The sequence below is a fragment of the Siphateles boraxobius genome, unplaced genomic scaffold (assembly GCF_051911475.1).
Source record: "Siphateles boraxobius isolate OS27281-9 unplaced genomic scaffold, OSU_SipBor_1 8, whole genome shotgun sequence".
NCBI classification, from domain to species: domain Eukaryota; kingdom Metazoa; phylum Chordata; class Actinopteri; order Cypriniformes; family Leuciscidae; genus Siphateles; species Siphateles boraxobius.
In genome coordinates this window covers 5,950,895-5,975,684 of record NW_027509208.1, presented here as the reverse complement: position 1 = coordinate 5,975,684, position 24,790 = coordinate 5,950,895, and the positions used below count along the sequence as shown (strand labels likewise).

General features: G+C 40.0%; 1 protein-coding gene across 13 annotated transcripts in view; it reads left to right on the top strand.

The window, feature by feature from the left end:
* nhsl1b (NHS-like 1b) overlaps positions 1 to 24,113 on the top strand; it is a 120,602-nt gene extending 96,489 nt beyond the window's left edge. For 4 of the 13 annotated variants that reach the window (XM_077219886.1, XM_077219887.1, XM_077219892.1 and 1 more), the window contains exons 2-8: positions 5,132 to 5,284; positions 6,863 to 6,990; positions 11,137 to 11,329; positions 12,645 to 12,776; positions 14,351 to 17,461; positions 19,230 to 19,356; positions 22,085 to 24,113. In XM_077219886.1, the coding sequence (XP_077076001.1) occupies positions 5,132 to 5,284; positions 6,863 to 6,990; positions 11,137 to 11,329; positions 12,645 to 12,776; positions 14,351 to 17,461; positions 19,230 to 19,356; positions 22,085 to 22,709 (4,469 nt within the window). In that variant the 3' untranslated portion in view covers positions 22,710 to 24,113. Of the gene's footprint in view, positions 1 to 832; positions 1,037 to 3,618; positions 3,875 to 5,131; positions 5,285 to 6,862; positions 6,991 to 11,136; positions 11,330 to 12,644; positions 12,777 to 14,350; positions 17,462 to 19,229; positions 19,357 to 21,161; positions 21,272 to 22,084 lie in introns of those variants that run through there. The other 9 variants (XM_077219890.1, XM_077219891.1, XM_077219894.1 and 6 more) reach the window with 6 other exon arrangements.
* The last annotated feature ends 677 nt before the right edge of the window (positions 24,114 to 24,790 follow it).

Below are 24,790 nucleotides of genomic sequence, written 5' to 3'. Positions count from 1 at the left end.
TTGCTCGGAGGTTCTTCTTTCACAAAGAGACTTAACTAAGTTCTTATTTATTCTTAGAATATCAGATGATTCTGCTAAAATTTCTTAAGAGAAATGATCAGCTATTTGATTTATTCAGCGATGATAAATCAAATTGATCAAAAATGACAATAAAGACTTATAATTACATTTTTTGCAAAAAATATTATTATACTAAAGTTCTGTTTCTAAAAATATAGATTTTCAACTTCATAATAATAATAACTTTCTTGATTACCAAATCAGCATATTAGAATTTCTGAAGGATCATGTGACACTGAAGACTGGAGTAATGATGCTGAAAATTCAGCTTTGCTATCACAGGAATAAATGACGGAAAAAAAAGAATGTTTTAAATTGTAATCATATTTCACATTATTACTGTTTTATTTTTTTATCAAATTAATCTAGACTTGGTGAGCATAAGAGGTCCCTCCCGCAAAAGCATTACAAAATCCTCATCCCATAGATTTCTTTATATTGAAATCATTGACTTTTTATTGCAGGCTCTGGAGGGGTCTTTTTCTCAGGAGAAAAATCTGAGCAAAAGCTTAACTCATTTAAGCAATTGTGATTTTGTTTCCTATGAGCTTGTATTAGAGCAGAAGCAGTGCGGATGCTTCGGATGAACTGATCATATAGGAGAGCTCCTTGGAAACCGAAGCACAGATGAACAGAGGGGCATATACTACACCCCTCCCTCCAAGCCCCAGGGAGTGTGTGTGTGTGTAAGGGAGGAGGTGTTTCCCAGGGTTGGGTTGAGGGTGTGTGTGTGTGTGTGTATGAGTAGGAGGGGCTCATTGTTGAGGCGATAAGCGTTGATCAAATGGGGAGAGGCACATACTGACTTGTTGGCAAAAGAACACCGGCTTGTCGACACACACTAGTTGTCCAGCGCTCCCGTGTACTGGGAGGTCGTCACAATTCTACACAGGGTCCACCTGCCTCACACACTCTGGAATAATGGTGTTCATCGGGACTTCTCTCAAGTCAATCATTAAATACTTCAAACGGAAGGGTAAGAACTCTTTGGCCATATTTTTTCAGTGCTGATTGAGATCAGACAGGTTTCTAGTTAGTTTTCTGAACTTGTTTAAATATCTATGTGTTTTGTTAATCTCTCAGCTTGTGGTTTCTTCTATTTTGAAGGGATTTCATTGAATGTGCCAGGTCTTTGATTGTCAGGTGTGTAAGTTCAGAGTTCAGATAGAGCTGTAAATCTGTATTTCAACATGGACTGATGAGTCATTTCCTGTACACTTAATAGAAAACCTAAAACAAACGTAAACACCTTGATCCTGCACATGATGACCAGAGAATGATCAATGACCATGTATGAACAATAGTGGTTGTGTGCATCTTTTTTTATACCTACACTATTTTCAAATATTTATGTTAGACATGTACATTATATCAGTACTATATCAGTTATCAGACAATAATAGTTTTTTTATAGTTAAATTTAATGTTCATCTTTAGTAACACTAATATTTTAATAACATTGTTAATTGATGTAATTTAATAAAATGTAATTTGTTACAGATCTCAAAATATTTAATTGGATATTTATTTTTTATTTATTTTTAGATAAAATTGTATAGAATTTATAGTATAAAAATAGTATGTAATATTACAAATTAAGAAAGTAATATTACTACTTATAACTTACAATATTAACAATATTTTAAGAATATTGCAAATATAATATATTTTTATTTCTTAACACTGTTAATCAGAATTTATTATCAGCTCTTTTGAATAATGGTTGTATACAATTTGGGCTTGAACCAGAAACTGGTTGATCTACTATGTAACCTTTAGTTCATTGACATAAAATGCCTTATTAGCTCAATTAAAAGGCAAGCCTTAAAAAAACATAATCCAATAATTTTAATAAATATTTTTTGTTTGATATCTCAGGAGTACAGAGCACAATTAACAAATTATAATATCATATTGATAAAATAATAATAAATTAAATTACATTGTGATTAATTTTTAATTATGATAATTTATCTTTTGAGCTGAAATTTGGTGGATGAGCTCATTTTATATCAGTGCTACACGTGGTGGTAACTGAAAAAAAGTGTGTGTGTTTTGTGCGGGTATGAGCAGGACCAGAGGGATTATGGGAGATTTCAATAGGCTGATTCTGAGTGCTGAGCTCAGGCTGATGTGGAGATTGATGTTGGGCACAATGCAGGTTTTTGTTCCTGCTAGCACTCTCCTCACTCCCCAAGAGCACACAGACAGGTTTAATGGGTTGGGGACCGGGCTATCTGAGTACGAGTGTATGTGTGTGTATTGCCCATTCTAGAATCATCTGATATTTACTGGCACTTCAAAGGGCTTGCTCACTTTTATCTCTCCTACTGAGAGTAGTAAGGTTGTTTAATGCTGTTTGTGCATCTGGTTTTGTCACCCTGCAAATGGTCCTCTTGATAGAATAAACAAATTTGCTTGAGGACCTTTTTTGCAGTGATTTGTTCAAGAACACTTTTAGAGCAAGAGCAATTTTATTTAGGGTCACTACACTACGCACACTACCTTCCAGTTCTGTGGAATTCTGTTTGCACAGATTCTGTGTTGGTCTGGTTATGTGACAGTGTTGGCTCGTTGGTAGATTATTGACCTGATTAGTTGTTACCATACCAATGAAGTCATGATTACATAACATTTAGGTACTAACCCTAGGCAAAAGCACAAATTAAATTAAAACTCAATGCATCAATATTTCTGACTGTGGACTCTTTCTAGGGACAAGCTAAATGCCTCTGCACTTTGGAAGCTCAATGTTTGGTGGCTTTTTGTCATGTTTTCGCAGTCCATTTATGTCCTGAACAGAGAGATTCAGCACTTGATGATCAGCGTCGCTCAGTTTACAAACGGCTGTATTTGTAACGTGTTTTTCTACAGTACTTAATGCCCTCTGTATCATCCCATGTGTTTGACTGCTTTGTCCCGCCTGATGTCTGCACATTCACAGATGATGCCTTTGAGGAGAAAGCGTCCCTTTGAAGCCCAGCATTGATTTGAACAATAAGTTCAAAGACCCAGTGTTGTGGTTAATAAACGGAGATAAACCTGACGAAGGAATAAAAGAACATGTTTTCACACTTGGTTTGATTGCCCTAAGTTCGATTCCACCACCTTCCCCCTGCCCATATTGTTTTCACATTGTACTTTAGATCCAAACAAGTGTATGTTGGCATCATCACTGTCTCTTATATATATATATATATATATATATAGAGAGAGAGAGAGAGAGATTTCTTAATACAAATTTTTTTTTTTTATCGAATAAATGAAGCTTTGTTGTGCATAAGGGACTTTTAAAAAACATTAAGAATTTTTACTGACCCCAAACTTTTTTCATGGTAGTGTATTGCTCAATATTAATCTCTATTTATTTATTTATTTTAAATTCAAATTGAAATTCTCACAATGGCATTTGGCCTGAGAGATACCTGAAGCTGTGCACAGAAGCCCTTGATAGATTCATTTGCAGTCACACATCATCATGTGTTAGTTCTGAAGAGGGAGTAAGAAATCACTTCTATATTGAAAGTCCTGATGCCTCATGAATGAAGACAAAGGCCTCCCGTGGGCTCAGCTTGTCAGTCTAGCAGTTCTCACATGACGGGCCATCACGGCGTAATGGCCCAGCGCCACCTGTGGACAGAGCTCCTCGCACCTGTGAGAGAACCCCCACCTCTGCTCCTCTACTTTCCCTTCCTCTCACGTTATAATGACCAGCCTGTTGTTCTTGTTTGTTTGCTGTCGGGACAGCTGGGGGTTCCAGCTCCAGGGGTCTTTCCTTCAACATTCCCCAAGGCTCATTTTGCACCTCTGCTAGGTAGTTTACTGGCCTTCCTGTTCACTTTGGGTCACTCTTTGGTTCCAGTTTTTTGGGTTCACTGACTCAGTTAAAAGTGTAGAAGAGTTTAAAACAAAAATAGTCCTTTTGGCTCTGTTTTGACTCACGGTGAGTCCACAAATGGACACATTTGGCGGCTATCACTTGCATTTGGCAAAACGTGCATGTTCTTTGTGTTGAGTTCAATGAGTTTTGCTAGAATAAACAGCCAGAGGTGGACAGTAACAAACTACATTTACTTGAGTACTGTACACTTTTTGAGTATCTGGGAGTAATTTTTTTTTTCTGGAAACTTTTTACTTTAACTTCAATACATTTGAAAGTAAAATATCGTACTTTTCACTCCACTACATTTCTGTCAAGGTCCTTGAGTAGAAGGTAGTAACGTCAGTCAGGGGATAATTTTGGTTGCAGAGGTTGCATTTTGGTTGGAAATGAAAGTCGGTTTGACGTCAGAACCCGTCAGACAGACGTTGGATTTTGGTGTCCACCGACTGATGTTGGACACCGACTGATGTTGGACACCGACTGATGTTGGACACCGACTAAACCCAATTTTCTTTTTCAACCACAATACAACGTCTGTCCAACGTTGGAGATTAACATCAATCTGACTTTGGATTCTAATATCAACCTAATTTTCGTTTTTGACGTTGGGTTTGGTCTTCTAAATGCAAATTTTGTCATTATTTTGGAGCACACTAGCTTATAGATAACAGTAAGGCTAACGTATTCATACTAAAAGCCAAAAAACTTTAAATAGGGCACTATTTGAGAGAACAGCCATTTGTGTGTCTGAAACCATTGTGGACGTTATTGAGTGCACTAATCCAATCTCACATTCAATCCCACCACTGGAACTGTGTTCTAGAAATAAATGTGATATTGATATGAGGGTAGGTAGGCAGGCATAGATTCAGACGCATAGGGTACTGTATATCACTGTATATCACATTAGGTAAAGTATTACATACAAGAATAATAAAACAATGCATTGACATTTACTTTTTACTTTTGATACTTAAGTACTTTTAAAAAAAAAGTACGTCTGTACTTTTACTTAAGTAAAAATCAGTATTTACAACTTTAACTTGTAACGGAGTAATATTTGACCTGTAGTATCTGTACTTTCACTCAAGTAAGGAAGTTGTGTACTTTGTCCACCTCTGTAAACAGCTACATTTCGATCATGAAATGTTTATTATTCATATTAATAAAAGTGTCTTTCTTTTTTAGCTGTATCTAATTTGGATGAAGAGAAAAAGTGGACTGTGCACTACACAGCTCCATGGCACCAGCAGGAGAACGTCTTTTTGCCGGGCTCCAGACCGGCCTGCGTGGAAGACCTGCACCGCCAGGCCAAAGTTAACTTGAAAACAGCTCTCAGAGGTATGAGCCGCACACACCAGAATCTGCCTCAAACCTGCTGCAGTTCTCACGAGATCAGTATTGCTATGGGAACAAACACACCGGGCAGCAGGTGAACGTGCCCATGATGTCACTCGTTGTTCTAAAGTGCACACTGTACACCTGTGAAACAGCCTGTAACAGTACAGCTCAGAGCGGCACAGATCAAGGTTCAATTAGCAGATTCTCAAGACTGATCTAACAGTGCAGGTGGCTGATGTGAAGCCTGATTAATTATACAGGCACAGGTGTGTAGGTCATATTACTCTATTGGAGACCTCAAGCCTCAATGGCAGAGGAAGACTAGAGGACAGGTAGAGCTGCACCATCAAACACTTTTCCCAATGCTGTTTATACTTCCCACTCACTTGTTATGTCTTTTCTTTGGTGGCAGTCTCTCTTTGGTTAGGAAAAAACTGTCTTATTCTGCCAAGACAAACAACACTAGGCACATGTAGATCAGAGGAAGTTCACAGGTGTCTTGAATGTTTAATGACAGGCTAAAAAGCTTTTGTAAACCTGCTTGTCTCTATTTAAAGGCTTAGCTGACGAATAAGTGTTGAAGGAAACCGTAAAGGATTAGCAAACCAAATAAATAGTGGTTTCGGAGAATTAGAGGAAGACATTTTAACAATCTGGCTGTTTCAGTCATTTTAGACTCTTGATTTGTCTCCTATGTGCATTGCTCTTGTGCAAATATGTTGTTTGATTCTTTTTGCCCATCTCTTGGCATTTTTAAAGCTGAGGAGTGCAATTTTATGTTGAATATTTTTACTATTTCAGTTTAATATGCAAAGACAGCCATTAAGTAAGCCACTCTGATTTCTCTAAAAGTGTAAACACTATGGCTCTCGGCCAGCATCTTGGCCAGCCCGACAAAGAATTTATGAGATTTTTTTCTCTGACCATTGGTGGATGAGGGAGTGGTTTGTGAAAACTTTGCGGGGAAAAAAAGTCAATATTTTTTTAATTCGGTTTGTTGCCGTCAGTGGCACAGAAAGTGCACACTTCAGCTATTTAATGGAGTGCATCGCACAGCTGCAGTGAAGTGTCATAAAACAAACATCAGGAAATAATGAAAGCAGATGAGCATTTTTTTTTGTCACCAGAGAGACTGCTGGATTCACTTGACTGAATGACTAAAGGGATTGTGGGATGTGTGCCAAGGGGATGGAGCTGCCATCTGCAACATTTAGCTTAGATGCCTGATGCAGTCTGTCACACACACACACACACACACACACACACACACACACACACACACACACACACACACACACACACACACACACACACACACAGCAGAACAGATCTCAGTCTACTACTCGTTTCTAATCTCTAGTTCTCTCTCATCCAGAATATTTTTGTAAAGGTGTTAATCATAAACTTGCATTGAATTATCTTCTTCTTAGTTGGATCAGACAATTTGCATCATTCGTCATTTCCATGAAGACGAATTTTAGAGGGAGCTAAATCTGCTTCTATACTTCAATTCATGTTTGAAAGTTCCTAAAATCTTCCTTTCGGGCTGGTCCTGATGTTTCTGCTCTGTTCCCACAGAATGTGATAAACTGAGGAAAGATGGTTTCCGCAGCTCACAGTACTATTCACAGGGACCCACCTTCTCAAGCTCCTCAAACTCGCAACATGAGGATGAGGACATCGAGGGTGATGACGCTGATAAAAAGGTAGGCCTATTTAACAAAATATTAGAGACCATGTGTAGACCATATTTTGCATTGTTTGTGTGTAGTTCTGGTTATTGACGTTGACTTGATATTTTGTACTATTTAATAATATTGAATAATAGTTATATTCAATGCATATTGAATATAATAATAATTATTATTATTTAGCACTTTTTTTATATATATATATATATATTTCCCCTATACTCCTTTTCTATACCAAGTTTTTTAAATATGCTAAAACATTTTTGATGCCTGATTTTTATTTATTTATTTTTTTTAGATGAATTCACGTAGTGTAAAGGAATTTTTTTGTTTGTATAGATTTTCAATATTTGCCACCATATTGGTTATTGGCCACAAAAATAATAATGAATTAATTAATTAATAAAAAGAGTGATTGTTATCAGACCAGATCAGAAAGCTGACTGTAGCAGCCTGTGGGATTTGTCTGCCCTCTGCTGGAGAGAGTGTCTGCCTGCAGATGGGCTTCTGGGTACTGAATCACATGTTCCTCTGTGGAGTTCCCGCCTCAGTTCTTCAGTATCTCTGCTGGCTTCATTAATGTTGTCAGTCATGTGTGGCCCCATTATGAGAGCTGAACCTCAGGAGAATGACACTCTAATGAAACTATTATTCACAATCTGGTAAAATAGTTATTTACTGAGATATTGTGATTTAGAAATCTGCTGTTTAGCTTATGAGCATTGAAGAAAGGGGATTTTAATGAACGGATTCAATAGGACAATCATAAATGTTTAAGTAAGAAATAATGCGGTTTTGTTTATAGCACACCAGTCTTATAGTACACCATACCCTTGCCCCATTCTCCATCCTTTCTTTTATTGCTCCTCATTACACTGCGTTCAGGGGCCCCGGAAAGGTCAGACACAGTAAAAGCAAAGATTCGGGGTTCCTTTTGTCCTCCTGCTGCCCCTGGCCCACCCTAAAGGATCCCATGCTCTTTTAACCTCCTTCACCACCCTAGACCTGCTTTCCCAGCCCACTGGGATGAGGTTAACTCAGGTTACAGTGCTAGACTGGCCTTATTCTTCTGTTCCTCTTTCCTATTATTTTCTTGTTCATTCTTTCTCTTCTTTTTGTTATATCATTAAAAAACAATTTTACCTTTAAGATTCTGGCTCATGAAACATAAAAATTGTTTGCTGCTTGAAAAAGTTTTCACTGCTTGTTTTATTTTTGGTTTAAAATTTAAAGGAGAAAAAATAAATAATAGTAATTTAATTGTTTTATTGGAGCAGGCTAAAGTGACAATATATAACAAAATTCCTGTTGTCAAAAGTACCGACTTAGGTACCAACTCGGTACTGAGATCTTAAAAATGTGATGATGCCAGCATTTCCCTCTAGCATTTTGAGCGCTGTTGAACGGATTCTTATGGCTCGTTTCCACTGAGCAGTACGGTACGGTACAGTACGGTTCGATTCGGGTCGGGTCAGTAAACCATGATCCAGCTAGCGTTTCCACCACCAACAGTACCCTACTTGATAGGCGTGGTGTTTGCCGGAAAGAAGCGATCAACGTGATTTTCGCGCGAAGAAGAAAGCGACAAAGTAAACACCAGTGGATGGCATACAGCAGATCTTGTCCTTGCTTCTCGTCATGTTTGTCACAAGAAGACAAGCGCCGGCATTAGGCATTTCTCAATACCAAGTATGTAAAGTTCTCAGCAGAGGGACTCCCGAGGACGCGAGTCCGGTAATTCACCACATGGAACAGCGCGTTCTTGAAAGCGTCACTCAGCTCGCTCTGCATGTACATTTTAGGCAACAATAAAACGAAATATGTTATAAAACACCACTCTGCCTCTTTTCGTTTTCATTTAAATAAATTTTAAACATTATAGGCACACGTGGTTCAGGCAATGTATAGACCTGATTATATACATGTTTAACGTTAGCCTATTTATAACAAAACGAAATATAAAACACAACCCTGCATCTTTTCGTTTAAATTTAAAAAAATATTAAACATATTCCAGGCAATATGTGCATTTGTACAAATGTTGCAATAAACAACATTACAGTGATAATCTTGTAATAAAAAATGACAAAACTCAACCCTATTTCTTTTTGTTAAATTTCAGTTCTATCAATAATAGCCATTATAAAAGTATAAGTAAAAGGTAACGTTACAAGAAGCTATACAATAAGAAATAAAGCAAACAATTCAGTCAAATATACAAATTCAGCGCTAGTCTAACGTTAACTTTACAACGGAAAAGTTATAGCCTAAATATATGAAACTTCACTTAGCCCGCAGCCAAAACGATTGGCCAGGGAACGAATTATCGATTCACGAGACCAAAGATCACCCGTTAGATATACACAAGACGAATTACCACTAGCTGCTACAGAGTCAGCGGCAAACGTCAGAACGACTAGCCGAGGAAAGGCTGTTCCAGGTGGGGAACATGAGCGCCGAGCGCCCGGTGATCGCCTAGAATGGATCAAATTATCATAAATCATTATAAATAAACCGCAGATTTGAGCTTTAAACAACTACATTCTCGCCTCAAAAACTCTTAAAACTACATTTCGTGAAAGAATAACCGTAGTATTATATTCCAACTGTATATTAAAAAATGGCGCTTCTTATGTTGCCATTCCCCTCGCGCAAGTGACGATCTCTGTCAACCAATCAGCGTTTTGCAGTGAGTCTAGCTCCACCCTTTAGTACCGTACCACTGTGCTAGGTACCCCAACGGAAGGGTACCCAAAAAGTGGTACGGTACGGTTCGGCTTTTTGGTACCATTCACAACTTTTGACAGTGGAAACGCAAATAATTGCGTACCGTACCGAACTGTACCGTACCGTACCGCTCAGTGGAAACGAGCCATTAAACACCTCTGATTCGCCATTGTGTTCACGTGCTCAAAATAAATGTCTGTGATTGGCACCAGTGATCAATGCTTCAAACACTTGTTCTAACATATACATAATACACTTATTTATTCATTTATAATATCTATGTGTTGTAAATAGGCCTGTCCGTGTGCTTACCATTACAGAACATGGGAGCGTTTGAAAGCAGGCGTCTATCAGCGGATATATTGGGGATCCGCTGATAGACGCCTGCTCTCAAACGCTCAAGCGCTCAGTGAAGCGCGTCAAACACGATCAGCCAATCACAGATATATGTGTTGAGCGCGTGGATACAATGGCCAATCAGAGACATATGTTGAGCGCCTGCAAAACAAAGTTGTTTAATAGTCCGTTCAACAGCGCTCGAAATGTTGGTATCGTCACATTTTTTTTTATTATTACCGACTTGGTCCCCAAGTCGGTACTTTTGACAACAAATATTGATTTTATTTTTGTATTATTTTGTTTTTGTTTTAATCAAGGCAAGAGTAACACTGGAATATATTTTTTTGTGGTTTAATTGGCCGTTTATATAAAGTTTTAAAGAACTCCGTTCTGAAAATAAAACCTTTTTCTTTCTTTGTAACCCCAAAGAAACTATTCTTAAGTTGTCTTCATTTTTTGTGCAAATCAAGGTAAGCTGTCATTCAAAAATTTAATAATAAAATTTGGCCACTTGTAAAATGTGATGTCATACTCTTTATTTTACACTGAAAGTCAATCCACACAGATACAGAACAGGTAATAAAATGTTGAAACAAAAAACAAAAACTCAGGCAGTTGTGAATAGGTTTTTGACTATTGGTATTGACCTGGATGTATAATTAAATGTAGTGTAGTGGTTTAATTATATTTGGTTTGTTTGGGAGGCTGATGGTCCACTTGTAACTCTGTGAACGGCGTTCACATTTCAGAATCACAATGCGTGAACAGTTTTAACGCCTCGCTGGTTTTCCCCCTCTCTCTGCTCCCTTTCTCTATTCTTATTGTCTCTATTCTAGTTTCTCAGTGTGTTTATGTGTGTGTGGTTTGATGGTCAGTTGTCCGTGAAACCACTCTGTATACTCCTGGTGCTCCTATAAGTTGGGGCACACAATCCTTAAACAACCCTTGACTAAAGCTAAAGAGAAATAAGGGGTGTAGCAGCTCTGAGTCTGAATATTAATGCCCTACTAGTTTACTACTACTAAACTTACTGTTTACTTATCTCTATAAGCCTATTGTAGTCATGAAACTCACTGTGTTTTCACATCTTTTCAGTCTACAGCATCTTCAGGAGAGGAAGAGATAGACTCCTGCCAAATGAGAGCACAAAGTCCCGCACAGGAGGAGGGGGTTGAGGTTGATGGACAAATATCATGGTCCAAAGCCCCGCCCCTGCCCACTCCAGAAGAGAAGATGAGGCAGCAGGCTAAGGCTGTTCTCACAGATATTGTTCCAATCGATGTCACAGGTAAGAAATATATCCCATCAACTGTCAGTCAATCATGACAGCACTGTAGAAACGTTACAAAATGTCACTTTCACATTGTGTCTCCGATGAGTTTGTATGTTTGTCAGTCTAGAATTCATATTGTTGGTCTGTGTGTTATGTTACATTACTTTCATGTGGATCTTTCATTAAAATCAGTAAAATCTTAGAAATTGTAACTGGAATTTATTTGTAATTCCTCATAAATCATTCCTAACTAATTTGTCTGTACCTATCATTTGAGCACTGCATGCATGATCACTACATACCGCCTGTTCTGGTTGTATAACCACATGGATAGATCTAACAAGAATGTGTCTGAGTGTATTAACAGTTCTCATATTAACAGTTCTGTCATTTCCTTCTATCTCTTTGACCTTTGAGAGTCATCTGTTTGAGCATTCAGTCTCCCTGCCGATGCATAAATTCAGCTGTGCATCACTATGAACACCTAATCCAAAAGAACAGTCTTTCCTACTAGTCTTCTTCAGACAGAATAAGCTCTCTGTCCAATCCCTTTAAATAATTCCGAACTTTACTACGACTCAGGAAGAGTCTGTATTATAGAAGCTGTATTATACTATAAAGCACACACAAATACACACCACACACTAATTCAGTCTGCAGCTCTGTGACTTAGTCAGGCATCCCAGCGTGCTGAGGTTTAGTCAACAGTGCCCAGTCTCTGGGGTTCCCTTGCTTTTGCAGTGCTACAGCACATCTTGCAGCACCAAAGTGCTTTTATATAAAATACTGTTTCTGATTTATTTCAAACCAGGGGTTTCCTCTTCATATACTTTGTATAGAGGAAGATCATTGTATTTAGATAGAATTCCTCTTAGTGTACAACAGATCAAAGAGATCAGAGCCGTATCCACCACACTGCCAGGCAAAGGCAAACGCAGTATTTGCATATTGTCAACTGAATTACTTAAATCAGTCATTGCACCCAATATTAAGGTTTAGTTTTTGAACAAGATGGGTGGTTGTAATAGCTGTTTCTGGAACTTCTGTATATTGTAATATATAGCTTCTTGCTTTCCTGACACAGACACACTTAAACATAGACACACTTAAAACATGAATGAGTGTACAGTAGATATGAATGCCGTTTTGTTTTTGTCTTTTTTCTAATTTTGGCCTGGTTTTCACATTATTTCGCTTATGCAGAATGCGTGTGGCTATGCATGAAAGTTTACTGGTACAGTATCTGTATGTGTGTGTGCTCTGCATGTGTGATGCATGTATGTTACTAACTGGCCCTTTTGCCTGTCTGCCCTCGTCAACTGGTCTCCAGGGGAGACGTTTGACAGGCAGGCCAGCATCCGCCGCTCCCTAATAAACACTGACACTCTGGTCCGCCGGCCCAAGAAGGTTAAGCGAAGAAAGACTATTTCAGGGGTGCCTGACAGCGTCCAACAGGAACTAGGTATGGTATGGCTTTGCCAGCTTTTTGTGCTGCTGCTCCTGCCTCACCTGTTTCCATTTAGATGACTGTAGTCATCTTCATGTAGTACTGTAGTTGTCATGACCATATAATGTAGTTTGTCATGACCCTGCCTCTCTTTCCCATCTCAATGCATTTTCTGTGCATTGATTTTAGAAGTCTTAGGATCATCCTAATCTGAGCTCTTTGACTTCCCAATTCAAAATAAATTCAACATTACTTATGTCTTATAAGTCTATTTTCAAATCATCTATTGATTTGCTAATCATTACAGAATCTCTCATGCCCAAAATGTGGATTTCTTGCATGCATACTCTCAACGCTCTGTTATATAATCTCAGCATCCAACAGCTGCATCCCACATTCCATTTCTCACCACTCCCCTGGGTCATCGTCCCTGATTCTATTTAGTTTGCTTCCTGTTAGTGTGAGTGCTCATATTTGGAGCCATTGTTGGAGATGGCATGACACATTTTGCTTTGCAGCCAACTGAAGCCATTGCATAATCCCCTATCCAGAAGATTCTTCTGGCAAAACACTTCATATTTTATCAGGAGAGTGATGGAGGGGTAGGGGGGGTACAGTTAAAAAAGATGTAGTATAAGTAAAAAATAGTGGAGATAGTCCTCGTAGGATTTTTTTTTCCTGTTATGCCGAAGTATATCAGCAAATTTCATATAATTTTCAATAACACTAGCATTCTGTTAAAATGCCATATCTATTTGCGCTAATGCCAGATTATGGGGATTGTGGAAAGGGCATTCTCTATCAGTCTTTGTATTTGCTATTTGTAGGTATGCTTTTAATGAGGCCTTTACAGGAACAGATGGGTGTGGGGGATAAATAGAGTGTCAAGCACTTTAAAGATGTTTTGCTGATAGCAATGCTCAATAAATCTGCATTAAGTCCCATTCTGTTGTTTATATATGCAGGGGTGAGGGCTAACTTCATGCACCAGTGTCCTATCCCTGGGTCTAAAACTTAAGATGATCTGATAGAAATGCTTTTAAGACACGTTTTTGTCTGGCAGTTAGAATGTCATGATTACTCTTGTATGGTAATTTATTCTCTAACATTGAGCGTGACATTAAGAAGATGCAAGGTTGCACTTTGCTGTGTGTGTATTATGGTAACAGGAGGTATAATACTTTAACAGCCTGTGGTTTTCAACTAAACTCTAGAAATGTGATTGCATGATTAAGGCCATAAAGATGTGTGGTTTGCGTGTGAGAGTGTTGTGGAACTGCTAGACCGTCTGCCTGTCCTCCTTCGAGCTCCACCTTACTAACATCATTGACTTAGTGCAAACTCTCAGTGACACTCAGGAATGGACAACAAATTTGGTGCCAGCCATTAAGTTATCAACCTTAATCAAAGTTTCCAGAAGTCATCAACATGCCTCATGTGGCTCAAGATAATCAAGTTAATTAGCTCTCAATAGAGAGGGTTAATTTGATTGGCAGCTGATGTCACAAAGAGATGGAGGGGAGAGAAGCAGAAAAACAAGCAGCTGTAGTACTTGTCATAATTGTCTCCTTTCTTTTTTTTCTCTGTAGCAGCTAAAGGGCACGGAGGAGAGCTTCGGCCACAGTCCATGTTTATCCCTGGACAGTATTCAACACTTGGGCGAGTTATGAATAGGAATTCAACTCTCCGTCGATCTATAACGAAAGATTCTGGCTGCCAAACTGAGGAGGTGAAAATTGTCCCACCCTCTATGAGGAGAATACGAGCTCAAAGGGGCCAAGGAATTGCTGCTCAGATGGCCGGCATCTCCACTTCTGCCATGAACATCTCTTCTGTCTATGATGGGAACTCCCCTAGAAGTTCTATTGTTGTAATGGAACCACAGTTTGGCAATGATATCCAACGTTTTCACAGCTTGCCACGAGGTGCACGGGTCTCTCTAAATGCAGAGCCCCTTTACAGTAGCACCCCTTTCAGGCAAGAAGACTCCACTGCAAAAGCACCTCAGCAGATTGGAAAATTACAAGTAGATGAAACTGTGGTGCACATGAGGAATGCCCCCAGGGTATGTAACCAAGCCCGGCCAAAATCTCAGGAGGTGAGAGGTACTCAAAAGGACTGGGTATCTGTCTCAGGTCCAGCCTGTGTAGTTTCTCCACATGCAGCCTACTCAACCTCCCTTATACCTAATGCTACTCTGTCATGTTCTGCTGAGGTTATTGCACTTCACACCACATCAAGCCCTGGCCAGAGCCCACTTGCTGGGTCACCATACACTAAAGCTAGACCTCTTAGCATGGTCTCAGCTGTCAACAGTGAGAGCACTAGTAGTGTAGGCACAGGATCACACACACCAGAGTCAGGCATGAAGGATACCTGCAGTGAGACTGGCCAGTCTGATAGTAGTTTGCACAGCCACAGCACTATTGCCGCAGGAACATTGTCTTCAGATGAGCAATGGATTTACGACACTCCTGAGAATGTCTTGCCCAGAAGGACACTGACTTCCAGCAGCTCAACACCTATAAATCATCTCTATAGTAGCCTTGAACGCTCCTCAAAAGGCACAGACTCTAGTTCACTTTACTCAATGGACAATGATGGCTACTACACTTCCATGCATCTGGATTCAGGTCTTAGGTCAAGGAGCCAGGGTAGTGGCCATGGTCATGGTATAGGAGGAAGAGCAGGAAGACACAGTATGTATGAGTGCCTGGGTCAGCAAGAAGACAGAACCAGCTTGTACAGTGACCACTCACTGTCACGCTCCATCTCTCTGCGCAAGCCTAAGAAACCGCCTCTTCCACCAGCACGCACAGACTCTCTACGACGAAAGCCTAAGAAAACCAGCTCCCCTACTGCCAATATTGGAGGGTCAGATATTCGCAATGGTTCTCTTCTCAATGAGTCACTAATTGCCACACTCCAACAGTCACTTCAGAATGGGCTGAAAGGCAAAGGGTCCTCCACCTCACCATCTCACAGTCCTTGCAGCGACTATGAGGACCCCTGGATGCTTCGTCCCAGGAGCCAGAGCAGCATCAGTGCAGGCAGCAGTGGTGTATCAGCAGCAGGGATGGCTCATGTGTACTCCATCTGTCATGTCACACCTTCTCATAGTGACACTAGTAGCCTCCGTTCTGATTATGCAGACTCTTGGGGATACTACATGGATTATCCTCGTCCATCTGGAGATCAAACACAGTCACCATGCACCAATTCACTTTCTGCTGGACAAGTGGTTGAGATGGTAAATGGAAGAGGCCTCCACAATGGTAACCAGGCGACTCTTCCTCCTGCTCAGGAAGGAAGTATAAAGCCCAGAACAGGCACCTCATCACCAGACAGGGTACATCGTTTGACTTCTCCATCAAGTGGATACTCAAGTCAATCCAACACTCCAACAGCTGGCACTCCCGTCCCCTCTTTTATGAGATGCATGTCCCCATCAGGCAGCAAGCCCAAACCCAGAGTGCCTGAAAGAAAGTCATCCTTGCTCTCATCTGTATCCATATCCTCTTCTTCCACCTCTCTTTCCTCTAACACCTCTGATTCCAACAGGAACAATATTCCTCCTCCACCTCCTCTTCCTGCTGCCCCCGTGGCTCTTTTACCTTTCGATGCTTCGTCCTTTCCTCCTCCCCTTGCGCCTTCCAACCCTGTGTGCACTGCAGACCAGATTTTTCCTCCTCCGCCACCTGCTTTACCCACCACCCCCCCTCAACAAGCATCCATGAGCCCTCCTTACATCAATTCTTCCCCAGAATTTCCACCTCCTCCACCTCCAGAAGTGTTGATAGACCCTGCCTTGTCGGGCCTCAATAGTTCTTTCAGCCCTCCACCACCTCCTCCACCACCACCACTGCCTACTTGTTCCTCCATCCCTGCTTATTCCTTACCCCATAATCAACTTCTACCCAGCATGACACCACCTACACCTTCTTCTACTTGTTTGAAGGAAATTAAGGGTAGCCTAAAACCAGTCAACTTAGAAAGAAGAACAGTGTCGCCTCACTCTGAGCAGCCTAGTAAGGTAGGCATGCCTCTGATCACCCCAGTTGCCCTGCAGAGTGTGCAGCTTCGGCCAGCAAAGCGGCCAAAAAACAATGAAGTTAATCAGTTGGCCAGACCCCAAACACCAGAGAAGCCTCTCAAACTACGGTATCCCACAGTTCCTCAGGTTTCTTCAATACCTCCAAATTTAAGCCCATCATCTCCAGAGAAAAAACTCTCCATCCAGCATAGCCAGGATAGCCATGTTGAAGCACAACCTGACTGTGATGTAAAATCAATTTCTGAACCAACATCCTGCCTCACAAATGGGTCCATAGATCTTGACGAGGTTAAGGCCACAACTGAAGTAGATGGTTTGGAGACTGCCCTCTTATCACCTGCAGAAACACAACAAAACACTACACCCAAGAAAAAGCCTCCTGTGGTTTCCAAAAAGCCCATGTTTTCTCTCACCTTTTCATCAGTGGATCATGTCAGTGATTTGCTGAGTGCTCAAAATGACGTTAACGTATCTACATCTACGCCTGAAGGTTTTGACCCCACACCTCAGGAGTTCTACCAGACTTCTGGTACCATCATTTTTGATGCAGACATGGGTACCATTGAAAGAAAGGATGGAGAAGAGGGATATGATGAAGAAGTAACCAGCAGCACAGAATCTTTTGGATCTAAAGATGATGAAAGTGGTGAGTTAGATTTTTCTCATTTTACTCTGGGAGATCATTTATAAAACTGGATGACACAAAATCATACAATTTTAAATACGCAGACCCGTTTAAGGAGTCAGAGGCACTATTGGGTGACATGTGATTTCAAGCTATAAATTACATAAAGAAAGATAATAGGAACGAGGTGATGCACATTAGCACTTCAGCTTGTATTAAAACAGCATTGTCAATAAATAAAAAAAACTTGTTTATAAGTATACATGCATTTAAGGCAAGAGGTGGCTGATTTTGCTCACCTCTACCATGAGTGTGTCAGGGCTTAGAATTGGACATCACTCAAGCAGCCCTTTGGGTTTAGTACTTATTTAGTTTTACTTTTCTCTGTCTCTTTCCCCAAGTCTTTCACTGTATTCATTCAGCAACCCCTCCCCTTCCACCATCTGTCCCTTTGACTTCTGATTCTCTCATTCTTTTCTCATTCTCTCCTGTTTTACCATTCTCTCTTATCCTTTTGTTTTTCATTGTTTTTTCATTTATAGATTCTCTCACCAGTTTTAAATGCATGTTACACAACTCTATAATATTTATGAAACATCAGGTAAATAAGTAAGCAGATAAATTAAGTTGCATGTAATAAAATAAATAAATACATGTAAAATAAAAATAAATATTTAAATATTTTAAATAATATAAATTCTAAATAATTAGTATTAAGAGTACTGACAACAACTATACACAGACCACTCTTGAATATGGTAATTAAAGCAGTGTCTATTTAATGAGAGTGTACAGTATACACATTGATACTTTTATAGGTGTTTCTCTTAAATTTATACAATTATTACAGCATAGAGCAAAAGAGAAAATGTGCATCTCTCTCTCAACGTCACCAGTGTTACTGTGTCCTCAGACTCTCCCCCTCACACTTCTAGTCAGGGTTCGGATAGAATGGGACAGCATTCCTTAGGGAAAACCATTTAAACAGGATGGGGTGGGGGGTGGAGCTGACAGTGGGTAGAGGAAGAGAGACGTGAGGGAGGGGTATGGAAGAGAGCGCGTAACGTGAGATCACCCTCAGTGTCTCAGGCAAGTGCAGATGTGAGATGAGAGGAGAGCAGAGCAGAGCAGCGCAACTGAACTCTGGGAAGGTGGATACAACCATAACAATGTAAGACAATATAAAACTTAAAGCTTTTTAGTGTCTTCATGTGGGTTTTTTTTAAGAGTGTGAAGTATATTTGTGTGTCCTTGGATTTATCGATGGCTCAAGGATGTGTCTTGGTACTTATCAGAAAACGTCAGCTTTTAAAACAATCAAAATCCTACAATTCATGTATTTTATGTAAAACCATTCAAGCTCTACCAGTGTTTATCTACATAGATTTTCCTCTCTTTGAATATTTTTGTTTGTTTGTTTTTTAGACAAGTTTGTCTGAAACATGCCTATGCATTTTGACATAATATTGAGTTCTGGAATGAGAGTATCTGTTCGTCAGCTGTGTCCTGTTTGCAGCGTGTTCATTTATTTTCATGTCATTAGGCTCTGCCTTTGAAGTTTATTATCATCATTACACTTCCATTACACTTATGCATCTGGCAGACGCTTTTATATAAATTGGAGTCAATTGCATTCAAAGAGTCAAACCCATGACCTTGGTATTGGAAGCGCAATGCTTATAATACCATTCAATTTATATATATTTTTATATATTTATTTATTTAAAGAAATTTAAATACATCCTCTATTATATGAGTTTAATATATGAATTATTATGAATTAAACCAGGTGAGGTGTTTGAGTCCAGCACTTTGAACGTCGCTCAATCTCCCAGCATCAACGGTGACAGCTGTGGGGACATGGTGACCCCCACGCGGCCCCGCACCACAGAGGACCTCTTTGCTGCCATTCACAGGTAAATACCCAAATACTTTGCTCAGTTTGCTGGTATCCCTTTTCTAGTCTCATCTACTTCATTTCCACTCCATCCTTCCCACCTCCCATAAACTGCAATTCAGAACTTTAAAGTGGGCTGTCCTATCCAATCGCAGATACATTCATCAAAGATGTAGCGTGGAAGGAAAGCAGCCTGTAAAGAGTAGGGCTTCTGTGGTCTCTGTCTGTCAGATTGAGAAATGCTACAGGCTGATACTATAACATTGGATGCTCATGTACATTTGGGTGTGTTAAAGAAGCATGCACTCTCTTCTAATTCAGTCATAAAACTCTCATAGGCTTACTGCAGTTATTCATGTGAAAATGCACCTCTGTTGCTTAGCGTATGGGGCATTATTTAAAATTCATTATGTTGTTCACACAGATGTATTACGTATGCAGGCTCTTCCATAGTCACGTGTAATGGGCAGGTTTTTGAAGTTCTTTAGCACATCACACAATTTCATTCGAGAGGATTTGGTTACCTCTGTTACCGTGTGTGTGTGTGTGTGTGTGTGTGTGTGAGTGTGTGTGTGTGTGTGTGTGTGTGTGTGTGTGTGTGTGTGTGTGTGTGTGTGTGTGTGTGTGTGTGTGTGTGTGTGTGTGTGTGTGTGTGTGTGTGTGTGTGTGTGTGTGTGTGTGTGTGTGTGTGTGTGTGTGTGTGTGTGTGTGTGTGTGTGGCTTTGCTCTTCCTTATGCTCTGGTCTGCTGCAATCTCACACAGATATTACAGTAAAAGATATCCTTGAAATGGAAGACCAGTTTAGATGTAGTGTGACAGTGCACCAGATGCTATATGTGCTCAGTAAATCCTGCGGTTTGGCTGATGTCACTCTCATAGCACTGAGCTTGAGATGAATCAAATTTAAAAAAAATGAAAGCTAGATTACAACCACAATGTATACAGCATTTATCTCAAAAATTTACCTAATGTGTTTTGAAGGACTTTACTGCAAAAAAAAAAATCTGTATTTTGTGTTTTGAAGGACTGCATAAAAATCTGTATTTTTTTGTTTGTTTTCTGGTTAAAAATATATAAACATGCTTAAACCTAGATATTTACTTGAAGAACAAAATTACATATTATAGAAAGAAATGATCAACAGTATGTGGAAGCCATGTGCATATTCCATTAATTCCAGTGAAGACAAGCCAATGTTACAGCACACATGACAATCTAAAATCCTTTGTTGCAACCCTTTTTCTTTTTTTTTTTCTTTTTTTTTTTTTTCAGAAGGTCTAAGTCTCTGGCACACAAAGCAAAGTCCATAATCAAGTAGTTTACAGAGACTGCACTGGAATAACTTGCCTGGTTGGGTGATGGGGTCTGGCTCACAGTCTGTGTTCCAGTTCATCTCAAAGCGTGTTTAGATTCACACCAGACTTCGTTAGTAATTTCTTCATGAACCTTGTTCATGCTGGAGGGAAAAAAAAGGCCCTCCCGAACTGTTGTATCTTAAAATAAGTTTACCATTTTACCTCTGCAAATTGTTTTTTGGCTGTTTTAATAGCCTTAAATAATATTTTCTAATTTTAATCTTTTATTAAATCTTTTTAATAAATCTTTTTATTTTATTATTTTTATATATATAATTTTTGAAAGAGCTTTTTTAATATTTAGATGGGGGTTTTCAATGTTTTAGTTTTAGATATTGTATCTCTGACGCTTCAACTCTTGCTTCCACATCCTTTGTCATTTTCCCACACTCTGTCATATCTTTCATTGTCTTCCTCCTTTTCCTTTCCTGATCCCTCCCATCCTCCTTTTCCTTCTCTTTCGTTCAGCCTGGACCAGTTGAACATGAACACCCCCCAACATACGAGGTGCGGTCTGGCAAGTAATTAGCTGTTGACGTATTCCTCTCGTGGTGATGCTAGTGTGGGATTAGCTCTATAATCTCCCAGCGCATCTCAGACGTGGGATGAATTTCTGCTCCATCCCGCAGATAATCCCATGCTCCCTAATCTGCAGCAGTTATGCCATGCTAATGAATTTGATTTGTTCCTGGGCACAAATGCTAGCTTTCATTGACCCAAGGTCCCCCTACTGGTGGGATGAATGAACAGCCCACTTGGTTAAAGTGACGCGGGGCAGTTTGCCCAGTTTGCTTTGTTGATTAGGCTTCCATTATGTCTGCACTTCCATAAAGTTGCAATGCTTGCAGTATTCCTCTTTGGTTTGGCTTTTAAAGGACTGAATTTGTATTAAGCAAACATCCCCAACCCCCCTTCTCCGGCTATTTATATCCTGCATTAAGATATTCCTGCTTTTCCAATTTTGCAGTGAGGTTTTGGTTTGCTGGGGGCTAGTGGAGTTTAATGAGAAAGTGGAACAGAAATCAATGAAGGGGATAGGCTCATCAAGACTGAAAAAATTAATCACTAAAATTGAATTGAATTTTATTCAGGATGTTCATCTTCAGGAGTAGTTAGATTTGTTGTTAATTGAAGTAAAGCATTTTAGTTAAACATTTGTCTGACATATTATTCTTTAAATAATAGTTTAAATCATACACTAAATTTCATTAATGTTTATATGCGGATTCTCTGCAGTCTACTGCTAACTAACATAAACTTAAGCTGCTATTTAATATAAAAAAAATACAGATGCAGTACTAATATATTGTGCATCCCTACTTTGGTTTAAACGGCTTACTTTATGTTTTTACAAAACAATTTATTTGATGTTATTTTACTTTTGTCTCCAGGTCAAAGCGGAAGGTCCTGGGGCGCAAGGAATCTGAAGAGGAGCGTTCACGAGGTCCTCTATCCCCACCGGTCACCCCTACAGGAATGGTCCCCGGTTCGACTTTCTCCCTGCCACGGCAAACAAGCTCCATACAGCGCAGCCTGCGCAAATCCCCGACCAGCAGCGACACCTTCAAGGCCCTCCTGCTGAAGAAAGGCAGTCGCTCCGAGACCAGCTTCCGCATGTCTGCCGCCGAGATGCTGCGCAGCACCGACCCGCGCTTTCAGAGGACTCGCTCTCTCGACTCCTCGCTCGATCCAGCATCTCCGACTGGCGAGAGCCCCTGCTCTTCTCCAGGCCGGAACAAAAGGTCGTCTGAGGACTGGGCGCGCAACGAGGGAATGTTCTCAACGTCCCCGTCATTAATCGGACCGAAGTACGGCCGATCCCGCACACCGCCCTCTGCCGCCAGCAGCAAGTACAACGCCCGCAGCCGGATCCTCAGCAGCCCCATGACAGTCATTTGCGAGAGGGATGGGGAACTCACCGACTGTGAAGACCCATGCCCTGTTTCTCCATCAAACATGCCCCTTCACGTCTCTCAGGACTCTAACAGCACTTTATGTGAGCAGAGCAGCAGTTAGGAGAAGAAATGTCTCCTTGGCAAAGGCAGAATGTCTTCTCGGCACCAGAGATTGACTGAGGGCAGAAGACCAGGAGTCGAACTCTCGAAGGTCTTGCTGCCCGCTAATCCAGGCAGCGCTGCCTGATATTGTAGTGTGGGCGAAAACATGCGGACCCGAGGTAGATCAAGCCGTTAGCTCAAGTAGTAGGCGGTGTACTGCTATACCTATAGCTCTTCACAAATAAACTAACCTATCTAATCAAATTTGACCTTCTTTTCGGAGGAAACTGCTTTCAATGGCAATACTAGACTCAAATTTTCAAAGCCCAACAATTACTTCTGTTATTTTGTTCAGCCTTTTATTTCCACTCTTCAGCATTAACAGTCAGATTTGTGTGGGCTTTTTTGGTGAAACTGTTTACGAAAGTTGTATTGAAGGAATTACTATGTGACTGCTTGTTTTGGCTGTAGTAGTTCAAGTTGATGGATATTGTGTCAGCGCTGTGGTCCAAAGAGGTGCGTCACTTCTCAAACTTCACAGAGGCAGCTCTGTCAGCGCCTTTCAGTCAGATATCTTTAGTGCTCCGGTCTTCAAAGATCAAGATAGAGAGCACAGCGACCAATTTCTGCAAGAGACTTTTCTATAAGAATTGTGGGCCAAGAGATTGGAGTAATGACGGCTTGTTTGTGGAAACAAAAAGAGTTTGTTTGGTTTTTGGTGTGTAGGTTTGCACTGTTCATTGTCTCCTTTTATTTGTCACTTAAAAAAAACATTGTGTCTGTGTTGGTTATTTTAAAGAGTTAATTCTTACATCTTACTTGAAACAAATGACCGGTTTTACTTGTAATTGTTTTGGTTACCAAAGAGCTGAACGGGACATTCTCTCTAACTAGCTGAAATGTGAGGGCATTAGATTGAGTTCTGTTCTGTTAACATCTAGTGAAAGTGACCGCTTTATTACTAACCCTCCTGTTTACCTGTCAAGCTTTATTTTATTTTTTTTCTTGTGCAGTTTTATAATGTTTTTTATGTATATACCTAAAGAAATGTTAAGTAACACCTGAACTTATTTTCAAAGAATTTGTACATTTTAGAAACCTTTGCTAGGAGTGGCTTCCTTTTGTAGAGTATTTATTTTAGAATAGCCAGAATGTGGGTTGATATACTGTAGCTGGAGGTGGGCGTTTTGGGAGGGAAGTGAGTGAAGTGTGATTAGAGGGGACATCCTACAGACATGTGGTCAGAGTCATTAAGTTCAGATTCAGCAGTCACAGAACTTCTATCCTGTTCCTTCACCCGTAGTACTGATGGAAAAGCGGGTCAGAAAATAAAAGCAGAATAAATAACGATGGCAAAGAGGAAGCAAGCTGCTAACCCTCTGGAGTTTGTCTCTGTAATAAAACATGGTGATATTTAAAAATGGCCCATCTGTCTTGTCTCTGTCTTTGATTCACTGCCACCTGTCAGCCGCCAGCCCAAACCACAATCTCATTAGCACCGTCACCATGACACCCACAGCCGTTCATCAACTCGTAAGGCTTTGCAGGACCATCAACCCCTACTTCTGTCTTACTGACCACCATTTAAAACTCGATCCTGTGACCTGCACCAACGTCGTATGTATCCAAAATAGGTTATATCATGAAAGAGGTCATGAATCATTGTTTATGATTTGGATGCAAGTGCTACAGGGAAATAGAAGTAAGTTCCCTCTTTCTCCCAAATGCTTTTGTGCTGAGCGTGTGAACACGATATTCAGGCAACTGTTACCTCAGAAATAAACCTGATGACGATGCAGACAGTGTGTTTGGCCTTGTATGATTTCTTTAGCTAGCACCTGACTCAGATTATGTCCTTTGTCAGATGAAGTACAAAAATAATTTTCCTCTGCTTATCTCTATTTAAAAAGTAATTTAAAGCGACCAAAATAAAAGTAAATGAATGACGTTTCTCCACAGAATTAATGTGTAGACTTAATCTAATTCAAACAATTAATTTTAATTAAAGCTACACTATCCAACTTTTTTGGAGAGTGCAAACAAATCCTTCTTCAAACCATGAATACAGTACGCATATATGTCTAAACATAACCGAAATGT